At 33.5% G+C, this 20557-nt stretch overlaps 1 protein-coding gene across 2 annotated transcripts in view; it reads left to right on the top strand.

Annotated features, from left to right (window-relative positions):
- The window catches only part of SYCP1 (synaptonemal complex protein 1), a 183840-nt gene that overhangs the window by 115534 nt on the left and 47749 nt on the right, over positions 1-20557 (top strand). The window contains exons 23-26 of one of the 2 annotated variants that reach the window (XM_037815155.1): positions 10897-11013; positions 11444-11554; positions 12666-12758; positions 13279-13353. In XM_037815155.1, coding sequence (XP_037671083.1) covers positions 10897-11013; positions 11444-11554; positions 12666-12758; positions 13279-13353 — 396 coding nt within the window. The remainder of the gene's footprint in view (positions 1-10896; positions 11014-11443; positions 11555-12665; positions 12759-13278; positions 13354-20557) is intronic. The other variant, XM_037815157.1, reaches the window with a different exon arrangement.

Genomic DNA, 20557 nt, shown 5'->3' with positions numbered 1-20557 from the left:
CTGTCTAAGGGCACATCTAATGTTTCCCAAGATAGGCCAAAACAAATCTCTATACATTTCAAAAGATTTAAATTTTACAGAGTGTGTTCTCTTACTGCCACATAGTTAAATTAGAAATAAGTAACCATAAGATCTAGAAAGTCCCAAATATTGGGTATTAAACATCACACTAGTAAATATTTCATGACTCAAAGAAGAAACCACAAGGACAACTAGAAAATGTTTAAAACTGAATGATAACATACTAAAATTTGTGGGATTCAACTAAAGCAGTTCTTAGGGGAAAATTTTGGGACTTAAATATTCATTTTAAAAAATAAGAAATGATCTAGGTTTTCATTTATAATCTAAAAAATGAGCAAATTAAACCCACAGAAAGTAGACAAAAGGAAATAATAATAATAAAAGATAACAGAAATCAAAGAAAGGAGAGACAAAAAATGAGTGAAGCCAAATTTGACTCTGAAAACATTAATAAAATTGATAAATCCCTGGCAGGACTGATCACACAAAAAAGAGAGAAAATAAAATCCTGTAAAGGCAGGATTGAAAGAGAACATTATCAGTATTGACCTTACAGGCATTTAAAGAGCAAAGAAATTATGGACAACTTTATGCCAATAAATTTGAAACTTAGATGAAATGGGCAAATTTCTTGGAGATCTCAGCTTACTAAAACTGATAGAACTCTTGTATGTACATTGCTATTAGGAGTTAAAATTGTACACTCAATTTAGAAAATGTTTTGGTCATTTCTTTTAAAATTAAACATGCGTCTATCCTATGTATACCCTAGCAATTGTTTTCCTAGATATTTACTTAAGAGAAATGAAAATATGTCCACTAAAAGTCTTGTACATAGCAGCTTTATTCTTAATAGTGAAAAACTAGAAACAATTCAAAAGTCCATTAACATAAGTTTTGGTATATTCATACCATTGAGTACTATTCATCAATTTGACAAAAGACCTAATAATACTTACATTATCATGGATGACTCTCAGAACATGCTGAATGAAATAACCCATATGCAAGAGAATATGATTGACATGATTCCATTTAAATAAAGTTTTAGAATAGACAAAAAAAAATTATAGAAATAGAAAGCAAAACATTAGTTGCCTCTGGGGGACCAGAGGTTAGACTGGGAAAGGACAAGAGGAAACTTTCTGGGATGATAGAAATGATTTTTTCTTGACTGATGTGGTTGTTACATACGTGTAAATATATTTGGCAAAACCCATCAAATTGTTCACTTAAAATCATGTGTTTTATTGTGTGTAAATTATATTTCTGTAACATTGGATCATTGATGAAGGCTCCTGGGCCTAGAGTTCTCTGTGGGAAAACTTAATTTCTGAAACAATTCAACAATGTAGAATTATCTGGTTTTCCTATTTCTTCATTTTGGTAAATAATATTTTTGCAGGTTTAGCCCAGTCCCTCTAGTTTCAAAATTTCTGTAGCATATATAGTAATGTCCCATTTTCAATCCTGATGTTGATTATGCCTTCTTTTGTTTTACCTTAAGCAGTCTCACTAGAAGTTTATCAATTTTAAAAGTTTAAAAAAACATAACAAATTTAGCTTTGTTGATCCACTCTGTTGGGTGATTATTTTCATTTCATTAACTTCTGTCTTTATTATCTCCTTTCTTCTACTTTTACTGTTTTATTTCTTTGTGTTCTTTTTCTAACTTGAGATGGATTATTACATCATTAATTTTCAGTCTTTCTACTGTACACATTTTAAGGGTATAAACTTCCCTTTAAGCATTACTTTAGCTCTAACTCATAATTTTAAGAGATTAGTAAATTAGTATTGCTTGGTTCAAGACTGTTCTGTGTTTTTTAATTTCTAAACTTAAGATGTACAATATGTTTTTTGTTACTGAGTTGTAGTGTAATTGCATTGTCATTAGAGATACCCTCTGGTATAACTTCAGTACTTTTAAATTTATTGATATTTGGTTGATGAACCAATATAGGGTTACTTTTTTGTAAGTGTGTCATATGTACCTGAAAATAATGTATATTCTGCAGTTGGGTGAACATTTCCATTAGTTAAAGATTACTCATCATATTCTTTAAATTCCTGTATCTTTATTGATTTTGTATCTTCACTGACTTTTCCTTTGTGTCAAATTACTTGACTGATATATATTAAAAACTAGGAGGATGATTGTGGATTTTTCTTTTTTTTTTTTTTTTTGGCGTGGAGCTATCTGTTCGTGTCACTGCTTTCAGAACTAGGTCCATTTTCTTAAAGAGTAAAAAAAGGTTTATAATTGATACAGTTAATTCAGTGGTTATCACAGGGTAGGTAATAGACTGCAGAGAAAGGTGTTGTTCTGGTTTGCTAATGCTGCCAGAATGCAAAATACCAGATTGGCTTTTATAAAGGGGGTTTACTTGGTTATAAAGTTACAATCTTAAGGCCATAAAATGTCCAGTGTAAGGCATCAACAATAGGGTAACTTCACTGGAGAATGGCCATTGGTATCTGGAAAATGTCTGTTAGCTGGGAAGTCACATGGCTGGTGTCTGCTTGCTCCTAGGTTCAAAATGGCATTCTCCAAAATGTCTCTGTATCAGCTTCTTAGGTCAAATTCTGGGCTAGTACCTCCGAAGCTTCGGCAAAACTCTGCTTTCAGTGGCCATCTTCAAAATGTCTCTGTAAGTTGCAGCAGCAAGCTCCTCCTGTCTGAGCTCTTATATAGGGCTCTAGTAAACTAATCAAGGCCCATGGTGAATGGGTGGGGCCACATTTCCATGGAGACATTCAATCAAGAGGTCACCTCCTAATCGAAAGTGTGACTCACAGTTGGGTAGGTCACATCTCCATTGAAACACTCAATCAGAAGTTTCCAACCTAATCAACATGAATATGTCCGTTCCCACAAGGTTGCATTAAAGAATATGGCTTTTTCTGGGGGACATAATATATACAAACCAGCACAGCTATAATCTAAAAACTTAAGACTTTAAAAATAATATCTTGAAGTTTTTATTTAATTGCATCATCAACTTCTGTATTTATGTCAACTTATAAACTGCAGTTTTTTTTTTAATTTTGAAATAAATTCAAAGTTATAGGAACAGTTGCCAAAACAATACAAACCCCATACACAGAACTCCAGCATACCCTGACCCCCCTCCCCTGACACCCCAATCCACCAAACATGCTGTCACATGTTAAAACATGCTGTCACACCGCTATTTCTTTCCCTCCATGCCACCCTCCCTCCCTATCTATCATCCATCATCTGTTGCTCTGTCTTCTGAACATATGAGAGCAAGCTGCACACATTCTTGAACAAACACTATAATTCACATATACAATTCCCATGAACAAGAGCATTCTTTTATGCAATCCCATTAAATGCAGCTAAGAAGTACAAGAGATTCAACATTGATACAAAGCTTACATTCTATATTTCCTTTTTTTTTTTCCTTTTTTTCCTTATGTCTCAACTGTGTCCCTTTGAGCCTCCTGTCCTCCATCCTCAGATCCCATCCAGGGTCATCCTTGGCATTCAATTGTCATGTATTTAGACTGTCTTTTTTTTTTTTTTTTTTCAACTGTGGAAACATATATACAGCCTAAATCTTCCCATTCCACCCCCTCCCTAGCATTCCATTAGTGGGATTAATCACATTTAGAATGTTGTAATGCTATCTCTTTCCCACCATCCATTACTAGAAATTTCCCCTCAGCTCAAACAGCAACCCTACACTCATTTCTTAACTCCCCATTGTCCCTTCCCCCATTTCTCTTAACCCATATTCTACTTTTCATCTCTATGGTCATATTCTCTGATAATTTCTCTGTGTTTACTGTGGAGCATAAAATTAACTTCTTAAATCCATAACCATCTTGTTTTTCTTTGATACCAACTTAACTTCAATAGGACACATAAACTATATTCCCATACTCCTCTGTTCCCCCACCTTTATATAGTTCTTGTCAAAAATTACATATTTTACATTGAGTTCAAAACCACTGATTTGTTATTAGAGTTTGAGTATTTTATATCATGTAGGAAGTAAATAGTGGAGTTTCAAATAAAAAGTTATTGACTTCTATTTGTATTCCATTGTGGTTGGAGAATGTGCTTTGAATATATTCAGTTTTTTTTTTTAATTTATTGAGGCTTGTTTTATGTCCCAGCATATGGTCCATTCTGGAGAAAGATCCATGATCACTAGAGAAAAATGTGTATCCTGGTGATTTGGGAAGTAAGGTTCTATATATGTCTGTTAAAGTTCTCTTTATCTCTTTCTCCTTTCTTTGTTTCTCTGTTGGTAGGGCTCCCTTTAGTATCTGAAGTAGGGCAGGTCTTTTATTGGCAAAATCTCTCAGCAGTTGTTTGTCTGTGAAAAGTTTAAGCTCTCCCTCAAATTTGAAGGAGAGCTTTGCTGGATGAAGTATCTTGGTTGGAAATTTTTCTCTCTCAGAGTTTTAAATATGTCATGCCAGTGCCTTCTCATCTCCATGGTGGCCGCTGAGTAGTCACAACTTAGTCTTATGTTGTTTCCTTTGTATGTGGTGAATTGCTTTTCTCTTGCTGCTTTCAGAACTTGCTCCTTTTCTTCAGTATTTGACATTCTGATCAGAATATGTCTTGGAGTGGGTTTATTTGGATTTATTCTATTTGGAGTTCACTGAGCATTTATGCTTTGTGTATTTATATTGTGTAGAAGGTTTGGGAAGTTTTCCCCAACAATTTCTTTGAATACTCTTTCTAGACCTTTACCCTTCTCTTCCCCTTCTGGGACACCAATGAGTCTTAAGTTTGGACATTTTATTTTATCTATCATATCCCTGAGATCCATTTCGATTTTTTTGATTTTTTTTTCCCATTCTTTCTTTTGTTCTTTCATTTTCTGTTCTGTGGACTTCTAGGACGCTGAGTCATTGTTCAGCTTCCTCTAATCTTGTATTATGAGTATCCAGAGTCTTTTTAATTTGGCCAACAGTTTCTTTTATTTCCATAAGATCTTCTATTTTGTTTATTTACTCTTGCAATGTCTTCTTTATGCTATTCTAGGGTCTTCTTTATGTCCCTTATATCCTGTGCCATGGTCTTCTTCATGTCCTTTATATCCTTTGCCGTGTTTTCATTCCTCGATTGTAGTTCTTTGATTAATTGTGCCAAGTACTTGTCTCTTCTGATATTTTGATTTGGGTGTTTGGAATTGGGTTCTGCATATTGTCTGGTTTTATCATATGCATTGAGATTTTCTGTTGTTTTTGGCCTCTTGGTATTTGCTTTGCTTCATAGGGTTCTCTCAAGTTGTAAAAAAAAAAAAAAATGCCCATCTAATTTTTCAGAAATACAAGTTGGTACCTTACACTTTCTCTAACTAACCAGCAGATGGTGTCTGTGAGTCACCTATACCCCTCAAGTCAGTTCTTCTCAACTTTGTCCTTGTGGTGTGTGGGGACATGATTCTTGTGGGGTTCAGTTGGTGAACTCAGTTTGGGTGTATTGCTGGAGCCATCCACCCTGAATGTGGTGCATGTGTCCGGGTGGCTAGGGAGGCAGGGCAGCTTTAATATTCAAACCCCCCAGGTATTCCCAGAGATTCAAGGCAGCTGCAAGAGTCTAAGCCTTCATTTCAGTTCTGCCCCAGATCCTCTCTGTCGCTGATGCACAAACCACCGGCATTGACGTAGCATCCCTGGGTTTTCCGAGCGGGCCCCCCTTCTCAGCTGTGATCTTCCAGAACATCTGGTGAGGGAAGGCTGTGCTACGTCACAAGTGTGTGACATCTCTCAAGGGAAGCCCTGGGCCACCGGGCCATGCAGGGGCGCTCTCAGCCTGATGCAAAGATGGCTGAATGGGGCATCTCAACCTCCCTGCTCTCCTCGCACAGTTCCTCCTTCCCAGCTCCAGGACAACTGGCACGGCTCTGGGCTGTGGGCACAGCCCCGGGTGGGAGTGTCTCCAGCCCACGAGGGAGCCAGCTGCAAGCCGTGGGGTTTCTTTCTCCTTCTGGCTCTCCCCTCCACTCCCCTGGTCCTGAGGGAATCTGCAGTGGGCTGTCCTCCACACCAGACACCGAGAGGCCGGCTCAGCCCGCTTCTGCTGTGCTTCACAGAGCGGTTCCTACCATCACAACTGCAGCTGCTCCTGGGTTTTTCCCTTTTTTTTTTTTTTTTTTTCAAAGAACCAGTCCATCTCCAAACACTAACCCCCAGCTTCCCCACACCGCAGCACAGCTGTGGGTCCTCCAGCTAGCTTACTCACTTGTTCCAGAATGCAGACTCCTGGTTTCACCAAGTGTATGGCCTCTGTGGTTCTAGCAGACCCTGTCAAGCTGGTGCATTGCTGAAACCGGTATTCTGGGTCACCTTCTGGTTTTTATCTAGTATTTTTCATGGAGGTGTTTTTTTGCCCTGTCTCACCTAGCCGCCATCTTAGGTTCTCCTCTGGATTTCTATTCTTTCTTGCAATTGTCTGTTATTCTTTTCTTTATTTTAAAGCTATATTTTTAGATTTATATTATTTATAATATATACAACTTTTTATTACATATGATAGAACTTTATATATTATAGTTTTATATATAATGGAACTTTTTATTATAATAAGGATATTCTCTTTATATCTAGTAATGCTTCTTGCCTTAAAGCATAATGCTTCTGTTTTATTATTTTTATAACTATACCAATTTCCCTCTGTTTGCATGATATAAATTTTAATCTATTTACTCTCACCTTTCTGTATTGCTAGGTTTTAGGTTTATCTCTTATAAAAAACATATAACAAGACTTTGTATTTTCATATACTCTGACAGTCTTTATAAATTTTTGGTCTTAGAATACACTATCTCCTTTATCCCTCATATTTAACTTACGCTATTATACTGTTGCTCTTGTCATATATTGTTTTAGTCTGTTTTTATTTTTATTTTTTTTTACATTTAAAAAGTATTTACACTCTATACCCACCAGGCAGAAATTCCCCCATTCCCCTTTTCCCTATCCCCTTGTAACCTCTAATCTGCTTTCTGTCTCTGTGAACTTGATATTTCTAGATAACGCATATAAATGACATACAGTATTTGTCCTAAAGTACCTTGCTTATTTCACTCAGCATAATGTTTTCAGGGTTCACCCATGTTGCAGCATGTCTCAGAATTTCATTCCTCCTTATGGCCAAATAGTATTTCATTGTGTGTATGTACTACATTTTGTTTATCCGTTCATTTGTTGATGGACACTTGGGTTGTTTCCACCTTTCAGCTATTGTGAATAAGGCTTCTACTGTGAACACTGGTGTACAAGTATCTGTTTGAGACCCTGGTTTCACTTTCTTTGGGTATATTCCTAGAAGTGAAATTTCTGAGTCATATGTAACTCTATTTGTTGTCATGTATTTTAATGATGTTGTTTTTCTAAAGGTTTTATAATGTGCAGGAAGAAAAAAAAGAATAGAGTGATTGGGGGAGAGGCAATAATTACTAATAATATTTAGAATTTATGAAAGACATGAATTCACCTATATAGGAAGAATGATGTAAACCAAACAAAAAAATGAAAAGAAATCCACATCTGGGCTTAATTTAGTAAAGTTACAGAATATCAGATGCAGAGAAATCTTAAAAGTCACTAGAGATAAATGAGAGATCATCACTGAAGAAATGAAGAGAGATTGATTGGATATTTCAGAAAGCAACAATGGAAGTCAGAAAACAGAAAAAATATTCTCAAATACCAAGAAAATAACAGTCAACCTTGGATTATTGTACACAATGCACCTACCTTTTAAAAATGTTGGCAAAATAACATTTTTAGATCAGAATAGAGGGAAATATATTTTTCAAGAGCACCCAGAATATTTAGGAAAAATGATTATATATAGTGCCATAGATTTCAAAAGTCTGAAATCATGCAGAGTATGTCCTATAATCACAGTTCTGTTAATCTAGAAATTACAAAATGTATTCATATCAAAGTTTAAATTAATGCCTCTAATATGAACATCATTCTATCAATATATTTAAAAATATATATAATAATAATGCAAAATAGATTAGCCAAAACAATCTCAAGAAAAAATAAGCCCCAGTAGTCCTATTAAATAAATTGAACCAGTAGTTTAAAATCTTTTGACAAGGCAAAATTCATACCCAGCTGGTTTTATGTAGAGTTGTATTTGCAGAAACTCTACAAGAATCTATAGATAAATTAATAGTTATTGTGGTTGTTAGATATACAATTATTATACAGAAATCATTACTAGTCTTACAAATCTAAAACAAACTATTAGAAAATGTAATTTTAAGAAAGGAACATTTATGTGAAAATGCTGGTTTTCTCAAAATTTATTTGCATATTTAATTAAAATGTCATCAGGGATTTTTGTAGAACCTGACAATCTGATTCTAAAATTTATATTTAAGAGCAATGAGCCAAGAATAACTAGGGCAATTTTTAAGAAGAAAAAGGCAAGGAAATATATGCCCTATAAAGATGAATTGTGAGGCTTAAGTAATTAAAGCAGTGGTATTGACACAGAGGTAATCATACCAGATGAACAGAAGAGAGGGCCTAGGACAAAACACATGCATAAATGCAAACCTGACCTGACATTTGGCTATGCAATGTAAAATTTGAACTTGTACCTGTACGTCACACTATAATCAGAAATTAATTCCTTAAGGATGTAAATGTGAAAGGCAGAACTTCAAAACGTTTGAAGAAGATATTGGAGAATATATTTATGGATAGTGGTAAAGAAAAATTTCTTAAACAAGGTAAACACAACCTGTGCCAGTTTGGATCTATTATGTCCCCCAAGAAAAAGCCATGATCCTTTAACCTAATCTTGTGGGATATTGGGATTAGGTTGTTTCTATGGAGATGTGACTAGTAATTCCTTTGATTAGGGTGTGACCTGTTGATGGAATTGTTTCCATGGAGGTGTGGCCCCAATCATTCAGCATGGGTCTTTAATTAAGTCACTGCGGTACTTTAGAAGGAGCCACACAGGCCCAGATGTTTGCTGCAGCTGAGAGGCACATTTTGAAGATGGTCATTGGAAGCTGACACTGACATTTTGGAGAACACCATTTTTGAAACACAGTCTGGGAGCAAGCAGATGCTAGTCACGTGCCTTCCCAGCTAACAGGTTTTCAGATACCATCGGCCATTCTCCAGTGAATGGCTGATGTTGATACCTTACCTATTGTTGATGCCTTACCTTGGGCACTTAATGGCTTTAAGACTGTAACTTTGTAACCAAATACAGCCCCTTTGTAAAAGCCAATCCATTCTTGGTGTTTTTCAAAATGGCAGCATTAGCAAACCGGAGCACAACTGTATTTGCAAAGATTGGAAAAATTCACCTATACTCTAACCATTTCTATTCATTTAGAAGGCACAGAGACAAACTTTAAACTGGGAGAGACAGCCACTATATACATATGTATATATGTATGTATATATGTATATATGTATGTGTATATATATAAAACTAACAAAATAGTAGAATAAATAATTAATAAAGAACTGTAAGTTATTAAGAAAAGGACAGAGCAAGTAAATAGAAAAATGCACAAAAGATGAACAGATTTCACAGACTGGAAAATAGGAAGAGTTAAACATATTAAATAATTTTCAGGAAAATGCAAATTAAATGACAAATAAAACTTTAATAAAATACTTTTGCCTGGCACTACTAACTGTTGGTGAGATTGTGGGTCAATCAAAACCCATAACACATTGTTGCTGGGAATTTAAATGGGTACACGTTCACTGGAAAATAATTTGTCATTATCTTGTAAATTTGAACATGGACTTGACAAATGACCAGCAATTACAGTACTGGGTATATGTATTGAGAAACCATACATTTGTACCAGGAGATGTGTAAAGAACGTTAACAGTGTTATTATGTGTATTAAATACAAGCTGGAAACAGTTCAATGCCCATGAAAAATTGAATGCACAAACTGTAGTGTATTCATACAATGAGACACTACTCAGCAGTGAAAATGAATTGTATTTACATGCATGAATATCTAGAACATAATGTTCAGTGAAAAATGCAAGACAAAAATACATGTACTATGAAAACATCAAGTTCAAAAACATAAATCTCTGAAATATTATTTAGAGGTACATAATTATGCAATACAGCTAAAAGAGGAACAAAAGAATAACAAATATTAAATTAAGATTTTATTTTACACTTGAGGGAACAGGAGGAGAAAACTAGTGAAGACATATCCTCAGAAGGCTTTTTAAGTATTGCTGATGTTCTATGTCTTAAGGTTGATAGTTGATACATGGGCACAGAATATAGTCTAATTCATTGTAAATTAACTGTGCCTCTCTTTTCCTTCCCTGCTGAATGTCCCCATTCTCAAATCTAATTCATTCCAAGGTAATAAGTGGATATGGTTAGGGGTGGCTTCAAGGCCCTCCTTCTCTGAATTTGAATCATATCTACATGATTCAGTAAATATATGTACAAAGTATGTGAAAACAATAGAAATTGAAGGTTTTGCTTGTTCATAAAAAATTAATCTCCTTAGGAATATGCGTTTTCTTTGAGTCGCATGGGTTTTCTGTTCAACTGGAATAAAGTTACTTGTAATAACAAAACATTGAACTGAAACTAAACAGTATAAATGTTGAGAAATTCATTTAAAAAATATATAGCTGCTTTTATATTACTTGTAAGGACTAAATATGTATTTTAGGGGAGAAGATAGATTTTGTGAGAAGAAACACATTTCACTATATGAAAAATGTAATACATATGATCCAATCATAACTTCATAAGTAATTTTTTAAGAGTCACAAAACTCCAAAATGAATATAGAATGTTTTCAGATAATCCACAGCATTTACTAATGTTCATAAAATTTTCTTTATTTAAAGGTCAATAAATTAGAGTTAGAACTAGAACGTGCCAAACAAAAATTTGAAGAAATGACTGACAGCTATCAAAAAGAAATTGAGGATAAAAAGATATCAGAAGAAAATCTTTTGGGAGAGGTAGGAAAAACTAAATGTGTTTGAAAATTTATTATGCCAAAACTCAGTATTTGTTTATTAGCATTTTAAGAGAAAATTAATAAACATTCTTTATTTTAAAGTTATGTAAAAAGATTTGATAAATTTATATTAGGGACAATTAGTTGTCAATTTCTTTAGACATTAAAAGTAACCTTGCTATTTTAATTATTTAAGTATTGAGTAGTATATAATCATTTTGAAAAGATCAGCTGATCATTAGAGTTATACTGTCATCTAACTTGATAGAACACCATAAAATGAACCAAAAACAGTAATGCATTTTCAAATTGGTTTCCCCATTTCCTGGTGTTTGATTTCTGCATTTTATATAAGTCAAATTTATGTTCCTTACATTTAAATTAGATTTCCTTTTTGTGCTTTAATTTTAAGAAAAGCTTTTATCTGATAGGTTGAGAAAGCAAAAATAATAGCTGATGAAGCAGTAAAATTACAGAAAGAAATTGATATACGATGTCAACATAAAATAGCTGAAACGGTAGCACTTATGGAAAAGCATAAGGTAATTTTTTTGTTTTATATAATGAAAGTTATTAATTGGAGCCATATTTCACTTAAAATGGTGAAATCATGATATCATTCTGATTTATTGGAGAAAATTATTATGTCTGTACAGTGACTAATTATTTTGGGATACCCTTGTCATCCCATTTCTTCAGCTCAGATCTCAACCTTGCAAAGCTAGGAAATCTCCCCTTGTCATCTCTGATGGATGGAAGCAATCTTTCTCTTTTTGAATTCTCCTACTAGCCTCTTATAATACTTTCTACCTTATATTTATTTACATACATACATGGGATATGTATCTTATTAATATTTGCATCCCCTACATGCATCTAACACATACCAGGCTAAAAATATTTTTATCAAAGGAATAAATAGATGAAGTCTTAATGTTTATTGACTATATGTGTGTGTCCTCTATTTTTATTGTTTTTTTTGAGTAATCATTCTGTTAATGAATTAAGACTTTTTGCCTTCATGATTTGGAGAGGTTATACCTACATATTCATCTTTAAAGATTATTGCTGGATTATAACATTATTATGCAGTAACCAATGAGGATTTTGAAAACTATTTTAAGTAATATGAACTCATAGATTTAAACATACTTGGTATGTTTTAATCCAGTGCAGTTTTTATCCTTGTTGATACACAAATTGTCCCAGTTTTGGACCGTGGGAGCCTCTTCAAACTGACTGAAGTCCTTTGGACTTAGACCTAGTAGTCTCTGATAGCTTTCTTGCTTTCTGACAAGATTTTCCAGGTTTGTCTTGTATTTCCTGCCCCAGATCTGGAAAAGAAGTCCTGGTCCTTCTAGCTTATTTTTAAATGGTGAAATTCAGTGTTACCAATTAAAAAGAATTATTTCTTCCTCACAAGAGTAAGATGTAATAAGATTAATGAGATTATTTCCAAGACTCTTATCTATGTCTCATGGTTTAGGTTGTTTGAATGAAAAAAAAATGGAAAAATTTAAAAATATATGTGCTCAAAAATATATATTACTTAATTCAGAGCATTATTTTCTGCAAATATTAAATACACTAGTATATTAATCCTATTAAAACACAATGTATTCTGTTTTTACTGTGTTTTTCTGTTTAATGTAGCATCAATATGACAAAATTGTTGAAGAAAGAGACTCAGAATTAGGACTTTATAAGAGCAGAGAACAAGATCAGTCATCATTGAAAGCATCTTTGGTGAGATACAGAACAAATAGCAGTAAAAGTTAATTTTCATAATGTCAGCATGGCTGGTGGTAAAGAAAAATATGACATAAAACCATAATTTTTGAGTTATGTCATAGATCTGAAAGGGATCTTGTAGAACTTCTAGTTAAGTGAGTTTCCAGTTTATTTTTTGAAGTGGTGAAACAAATCTGTTTTCAAATAAAATGGTACAGACTCCAGTTAACAATTAGGTTTGGAGCTCTGATTGAGATTGGGAGAGGAAGGTGGGATAGATTAGGAGAGGATGACGAAGAGAGATATACGTAGTGTTAAGTTTTTCTTTTGAGAAAACTATAAAAATTTATTTAATCGAGGTCCTTAGTTATGATCAACTAGCATCCTTTGTATCAGTAGACTTTTAAAGTGTATATTTTATGAGTGAATATATTTCTCTATAAAACTTAATTTACTTGAAGCATAGTTTGCATTTTTATTGTCTTGACAAAATATATGGGAGGCTCTTAAAAATTTCATGTTTCTTTTTCTTTAGGAGATTGAACTGTCCAACCTCAAAAATGAACTTTTATCCATTAAGAATGAACTTGACATAGAAAGAGAAGAAAAAGTAGGTTTTCTGGTTTTGTTTGTACCCAATCATTTTCTGGTTTTGTTTGTACCCAATCATAAGGTTTAGATGCAGTTTTGAATTTTTATATGCAGTTTAGATGCAGTTTTGAATTTTTATATGACATGTTTATAATTTTTATAAACATGTCATATTAGAAAATATTCTTAGAAAATAATATGATAGATTTGTATAACAGGGGAAAAGAAAATACAATTTTCCCCCATTTTTTTTCTCAGAAGTGTTTAGCATATTCTGTGGTTTAAATGCAAAATATAAATATAGGGACACTTCGAAGTGCTTTGAAATATACTATAAGTACTTGAGAAATATATATGTTATATGTTGTATGTTATATGTTATTAAATGCTTATATATTTTAGAAATGTGCTTTTTAGATATTCAACGTTTCAGAAAAAAATAATGCCTTATATCCATATAGTGTTTTATAGTTTGCAAAGTGAATTGACTCACACTTTAAAATGACAAATATTTAATTTTTTACTTTCTGTATGATAGGCACTGTGCTGAATACCCTATTTACATCTGATTTAATCCTTACAACACCCAATAAAAAATACTTATTTACTATTTTCTCTGTTTTTACAGAGATGTTATTTATTTAAGGTCATATAACAAGAAAGTAAAATGGCTAGAATTCAGACTCAGATCTATTTTGTATGATTCCAAAACCTATTTTCTTAATTACTTTGCAACAACCTAGGTAGCATGCACTTTTAATTTTAAGCATCTGTTCATTTGTTCACTTTGTTTCCTGAATTTAATTCCCTTCATCCTTTCCCTAACTATAGAAAATCTCACACATCTTTCACATTGCAAATGTCAGTTATCTTTGTTCTTACATTAAAACAGCTATTTCAGTCTATACCCCTGTTATATTGCAATATCCTCAAGGTTTAGGATTATGTCTTCTTTACCTTTGTTTCCCCTTTATTTGAGCACAGCGCTTTGAAAATTTTGTATGTTCAGTAAATGTCAAAAGAATGATTAAATGGCTTTACCTTCACCTGTAGCCTGTCATAATAAAATCCATATTTACCTTTATCTCGTTGTCTTAGTGGAATAGAAATTGTTCCTTGTCTTTATTTAACTACTCTTGATGCTCTTGGTTAAACCCTCAGTAATTTTCAGTTTTATTCTTTAGCCAATAAACATGAGTAAGACTTATATCATCTTAACAAAAAGTCTTAGAATCTTTACCTGCATCCTAAGCTACCATATTATCTCAGTTCTTTTCTTAACCATCAAATTTTAGAAGGAGTGGCCTATAGTGAATGCTGTCTGTTTCAACTTTCATCATTGCCTCACCTCTGAGAATTTAGCTATTGCCCTATATACATTCTTGATTTGGGGCAGAAACTTCTTACTGACAAATCTAATGGATTATATTTGTATATCAAGGATAATTAAATGTCATTTTATATAGTGCTGTGTTTCTCATCATTTATCTATGATTATGTATATGTCTGTATATGTATATGTTCAAAAATTAGGAATAGTGGTAGATTCTGTATATATAATTTTATACATCTATTTGTAGGTATGCATATATAATTATATATATATTTTATAAAAATATACTTCATTATAATTATATGTTATAAAGAATTAAAACAATGCAGAAAAGTACAAAAAGAGTAAGAATACCCCAAAAGCTTATCAGAGTTTATTATGCTTCTATCTTCTTTCCAACTTCATGTACTAAGATTGGACTAACACTAATTTCTTTGTTTAACTGGATATAGAGATTTGCCTTCTTGTTTATGTTGGATTTGATGATTTTTTAGAAGAGAAACGTTTGGAGTTTTTACTTAACACTGTGGCTTCCTTATGTATATTAGTGCTACAACTAGCTACCATAATTGATTCATTTATAGAGGTCGTTCTCTTAGTTTTCTAGTAATTTCCTAAAACTGATGACTTTTCCCACATCTCCCAATATTTATACCTTTTATTTCCTTCTCTTTTTATGTTGCATTGACTTCCATTTCCAAAACAATATTAAATAATATTGATTATAATAGATATCCTACTCTTGTTCCTTACTTCAGTGGAAATTCCTCTGGTCCTCACCATTATGCATGATGTTTTTGGTTTGGGAGATGTATTTTTCATTCATAAGAAGAAGCACTTTTATAGTCTCTATTAAGAATTTCTGTTCTAAATCAATGTTGCATTTTATCAAATACCTTTTATTTGGCATATGTTGAATTCACTCAACAAGGTGATAAAAGTTAGTTTAATATAAATTAAACTTGAGTTAAAGGCTCAATTTGTATTCAGTATTTATATTGCATATTTCCTGCTACAAGTTTGCCTTGGTTTTGATTATTTTTATTTTCCAGATATTCTGCAATTTGGGATTAATTTCTCTTTGATGCCAGGAAGTCTGGGGAAGAATTTTAACTTATACAGTGACTTGGGGTTTTGGTTTCTGGTTTTTGTTATTAATTTCTACTTATATTACATTTTGTATACTACTGTTAATTTTTAGAATTTAAAAAAAATTTTTTGTGCCTCAAAATATAGCCTGTGTATAAATGTCCTTGAGGAAGATATAATGATAATCTATAGACTCATACACCTAGCTAATTATATTACAAATATATATATAAAATTATAATTATAAATTACACTTTTATATACATTATAAAAATGGAGGTTGTACACAGAAGTATTAAAGAAAGTGTTATAAAATCCCAAAATCTAAATTACAAAACAACTGTTGTCAATTTGGGGTATATGTCACTCCACTTGACTCTCTATGAAATAGACACGCATACATACATATAAAGACAAGTAAAGAAAGGTAACCTTAGACCAACTGTTGCAATAGCTAAGCTTTGAAGGAGAGCACTTCCACAGGCCAATCTGCAAGGACTGGGAAATTTTTCTTTTTTATTTGTTAGCTCTTTGCTGTCAAGGAAATCTCAGTCATAACACTAGCTGGATACAAGCTTAAGGAATGACATGTCAGTGACTAAATTCCAGAGATAACCCATTCAAGTATCAAAATTACCAATGTGAAACAAAAGATTTAAAAGCATGCAAAGAAAAAGGAAATGATAGCCCATTCAAAGGAGCAAGAAAAAGTATTAGAAACCATTAATGAGGAACAGCAGACATTGTAAATAACAGAAAAAGACTCTAAAAAAATTGTCTTAAAATGCTCAAAGAGCTTAAATAAAATAGATAAATACTATAAGGGAAACAGGAAAACATTAGATAAACAAAAAGAAAATTTCAGTGAAGAGATAGAAATAATAATAATAAAGAACCAAACAGAAATACTGGAGATGAAGACCATGGTAAATAAATTCTCTAGAAGGATTCAATAGCAGATTGAACTGGCAGAAGAAATAATCAGTGAACTCGAATATAAGACAATTGAAATTATTCAGGCTGAGGGACAGAAAGAAAAAGAAAGAAGAAAAGTGAACAGAGCTAAGAGACCTGTGGAACACCATCAAGAAGACCAATATGTATTATAGGAATACCATTAGCAGAAGAAGGAGAGAAGAGGTAGAAAGAATATTTGAAAAAACAGTGGTAGAAAACTTCTCAAATATAATGAAAGACATGATTATACACACCCAACAAGCTCAAAATAGGATAAACACAGAGAAACCCATACCAAGATACACCATAATAGACGAATAGAGAAGCAATGTATCATGTACAGGGAGATTTAATAATATTAAGTGCCAGTTTCTCATCAGAAACATTGGAGACAAGACGGTAGTGGGATAACATATTTAAAGTGCTGAAAAAAAGAAATTTTCAACCAAGAATTCTGTATCTGGCAAAACTGTATTTCAAAAATGTGAGAGCTTCCAGTTGACCAAAGTGGCAGTGTAAGACACTCTAGGTTTCTGTTCCCACACAGAATCTTTGAATAACTAGCAAAATTGACAGAGGCATCTTTTTTCAGAGCTCCAGAAAACAGTTAAAGGGTTGTAGTAACTGAGTAAGTGCTGAACCAAGAAAACATAACTTTAAATTGGTGGAGAGTCTGTGGCACCCTTGCTGGGTCCTCACCACCCCTCCCCTGCACAGTGCATAGCTGGCCTGTACTCTGATTGTGGGTCTTTGGCCCCATTCTGGAGAAGGTAGAGTAACCCCCAGTGTGCATACTGGGATGCCTGTATGTTTGTGTCACACTATCTTAAGTGGAAGCCTTAAAGACTGAACCAGGACACTTATCTCTGGCTCATGTTCTCAGAAATTGCCCTGCAGGCAGAATATCTTACAGAGAGCAAAGGGAGTTTAAGAGACAATTAAAGCAGCCTGGAGCAAAGGATTGCAGGCTTTCAGAAACCCCAGAGTACTCCATGGTCAATATCATAGGGAGTAGAGGGGATATTTGGGTTCCTGTAAATGGGAGAATTCCTAAGGCCATGAGCTCAAGAACAGGACAAGACACAGGCTCAGAAACAGAACCATAGACATTCACCTCAGAATGATCTTAATCGGAGGGCTAAATTCTGAAGGAGAGCATCAGCCAACAGAGCCAATTTGCAAGTACTGTGAAGGGTAGGGTTTTTTGTTTTGTTTTGTTTTGCATTTTGTGTGTGTGTGTGTGTTAGCTTTTAACTCAAGGAAATCAATGTCTTATCACTAACAAGGCAGAAACTTAAGGAACAGACAGCTAAGGGACTTAATCCCAGAGTTAGCACTTTAAAATGTTAAAATGTGCAGTGTGCAACAGAAGACTACAAGACAGAGAAACAGGAATTGATGGCCCATCCAAAGGAACAAGATAAAACTTCAGAAACCTCAAAGAGGGAAACCGTCAACAAAGAAGCTCAGACTTTGGACATGCTAGACAAAGATTTTAAAAACATGATCTTCAGTATGCTCAAAGAGATACAGGAAAACATGGAGAATGAACTGAAAGAAATCAGAAAAATGATATATGAACAAAATGAGGTCTCATTAAAGAGATAAAAATTTTCACAAGCAACCAAATGCTGGAATTGAAGACCAGAATAATGGAAATAAAAATTTCCTAGAGATTTTTAACAGCAGGTTATCACTGACAGAAGAAAGAATTAGTGAACTTGAAGATAAGGCAATTGAAATGATTTAGACTGAGGAGACAAAAAAAAAAAAAAAAAAGAATGAAAGCAAGCAAGCAGAGCCTAAGAACCCTGTGGAACACCATCAGGCACACCAATATATGCTTTGTGAGAGTACCAGAAGAAGAAGAAAGAGGCAGAAGGAATATTCAGAGAAATTTTGGCAGAAAACTTCCCTAACATAAGGAAAGTCATGAATATACACATTCAAGAAGCCCAACAGATCCCAAACAGGATAAACTCAGAGAACCATGCCAGATACCTCGTAGTCACACTATCAAATGCCAAAGACAGGAGAGAGTTCTGAAAGCTGCAAGAGAAAAGCAATGTCTATTGTACAAGGGAGCCCTAATAAGGTTAAGTGCCAGTTTCTCATTGGACACCATGGAGGCAAGGCACCAATGGGATACATATTTAAAGTGCTGAAATAAAAAAAAAAATCACTAACCAAGAATTTTATATCCAGTTAGATTGTCTTTCAAAAGTGATGGTGAGATTAAGACATTCCCAGATAAACAAAAGAAGAGGGAACTCACCACCACTTGCTCTGCCCTACAATCAATACTAAAGGGGGTTCTTCAGACTAAAAGGGAAGGGCACTACACAATGGATAAAAGTGGCATAAGGAAGTAAATACCTACAGTAAAGGTAATTGTATGAGAAATTATAAACACCAGTATTATTGTATTTTTTTAAATGTAACTCCATTTTTTTACTGCTTACCTGTTTTAAAATACACATATATAAAAAATAATGATAAACCTATGGTTTTGGATGTACAGTTAATAGAGATATAATTTGTAACAAGTACAACACAAAAGTGAGAGGACAGAGTGGTATAGGAACTTCAACAATATTGAAGTTAAGCTGGTATCATACAAAAGGTGAGTGTTAAAGATTTTTGATATTAAATTTAAGCCCAGTGCAACCACAAAGGAAATATTTGAAAATATCTACAGAAGGAAATGAGAAGGAACTCAAAATGGTACACTACAGAAAATCAAATAAATATGTGCATAGTCATTAACTGAAGAATGCCTTTTGCTTACAAAGACAAAATTGCAACATGGCAAAGCAAAGTCCTATATTATCAGCAGTTACATTAAATTTGAATGGATTATCCTACAGTGAAAAGACAGAGACTTGCAGAATGGATAAAAAAGCTTGACCCAACCATATGCTGATGACAACAGACACAAGTAGGTTGAAAGTGAAAGGATGGAAAAATATTCCATGCAAATAGTAACCAAAAAAGATCTGGAATAGCTATACTAAGATCAGATAAAATAGACTTTAGGTAAAAAAAACTGCATCAACAAACAAAGAGGTAAACTATGTACTGATAAAGGTGTCAACAAGAAGACATAAAATTATGAATAGATATGCACCTAACAGCAGAGCCCTCATATATATGAAGCAAATATTGACAAATTTGGAGGGAGAAATAGACAGTTCCACAGGAGACTTCACTACATCACTTTCAATAATGGATAGAATATCTAGTCAGAAGATAAATAAGGAAATAGAAGACTTGAATGATACAGTAAATCAACTGTACCTACCAGACTTGTATAGAATGCTTCACTCAACCACAGCAGAGCACATATTCTTCTTGAGAGCACATGGATCATCTTCCAGGATAGACCATATGACAAGTCACAAAGCAGTTCTCATTAAGTTTAGAAATATTGAAATCATATAAAGCATCTTCTCCATCCACAATGGAATGAAGGTAGAAATCAATAACAGAGAGGACTGGAAACTTCACAATATATGGAAATTAAATAACCCACACTTAAACAACCAATAGGTCAAAGAAGAAATTGCAAGGATATTATGAAATATATTGAGGTGAATGAAAATGGAAACAAAATATATGAAAATTTATGAGATGCAGCAAAGGTAAGGCTGAGAGGGAATTTATAGCTGTAGGTACTTTTGTTAAAAAAGAAGGAAGACCTCTGTCTAGAGACCTAGCCTCATTAGTTCCTGGAGGAACTAGCAAAAGATCAAACTAAAGCCAAAAAGAATAGAGGAAAGAAAGAGCAGAAATAAATGTAATTGAGCATTTTAAAAATATAGAAACTCAACCAAACCTAAAGTTA

This window comes from Choloepus didactylus, chromosome 2, assembly GCF_015220235.1.
Source record: "Choloepus didactylus isolate mChoDid1 chromosome 2, mChoDid1.pri, whole genome shotgun sequence".
NCBI classification, from domain to species: Eukaryota; Metazoa; Chordata; class Mammalia; order Pilosa; family Megalonychidae; genus Choloepus; species Choloepus didactylus.
This window is presented reverse-complemented; position numbering and strand designations above follow the sequence as displayed.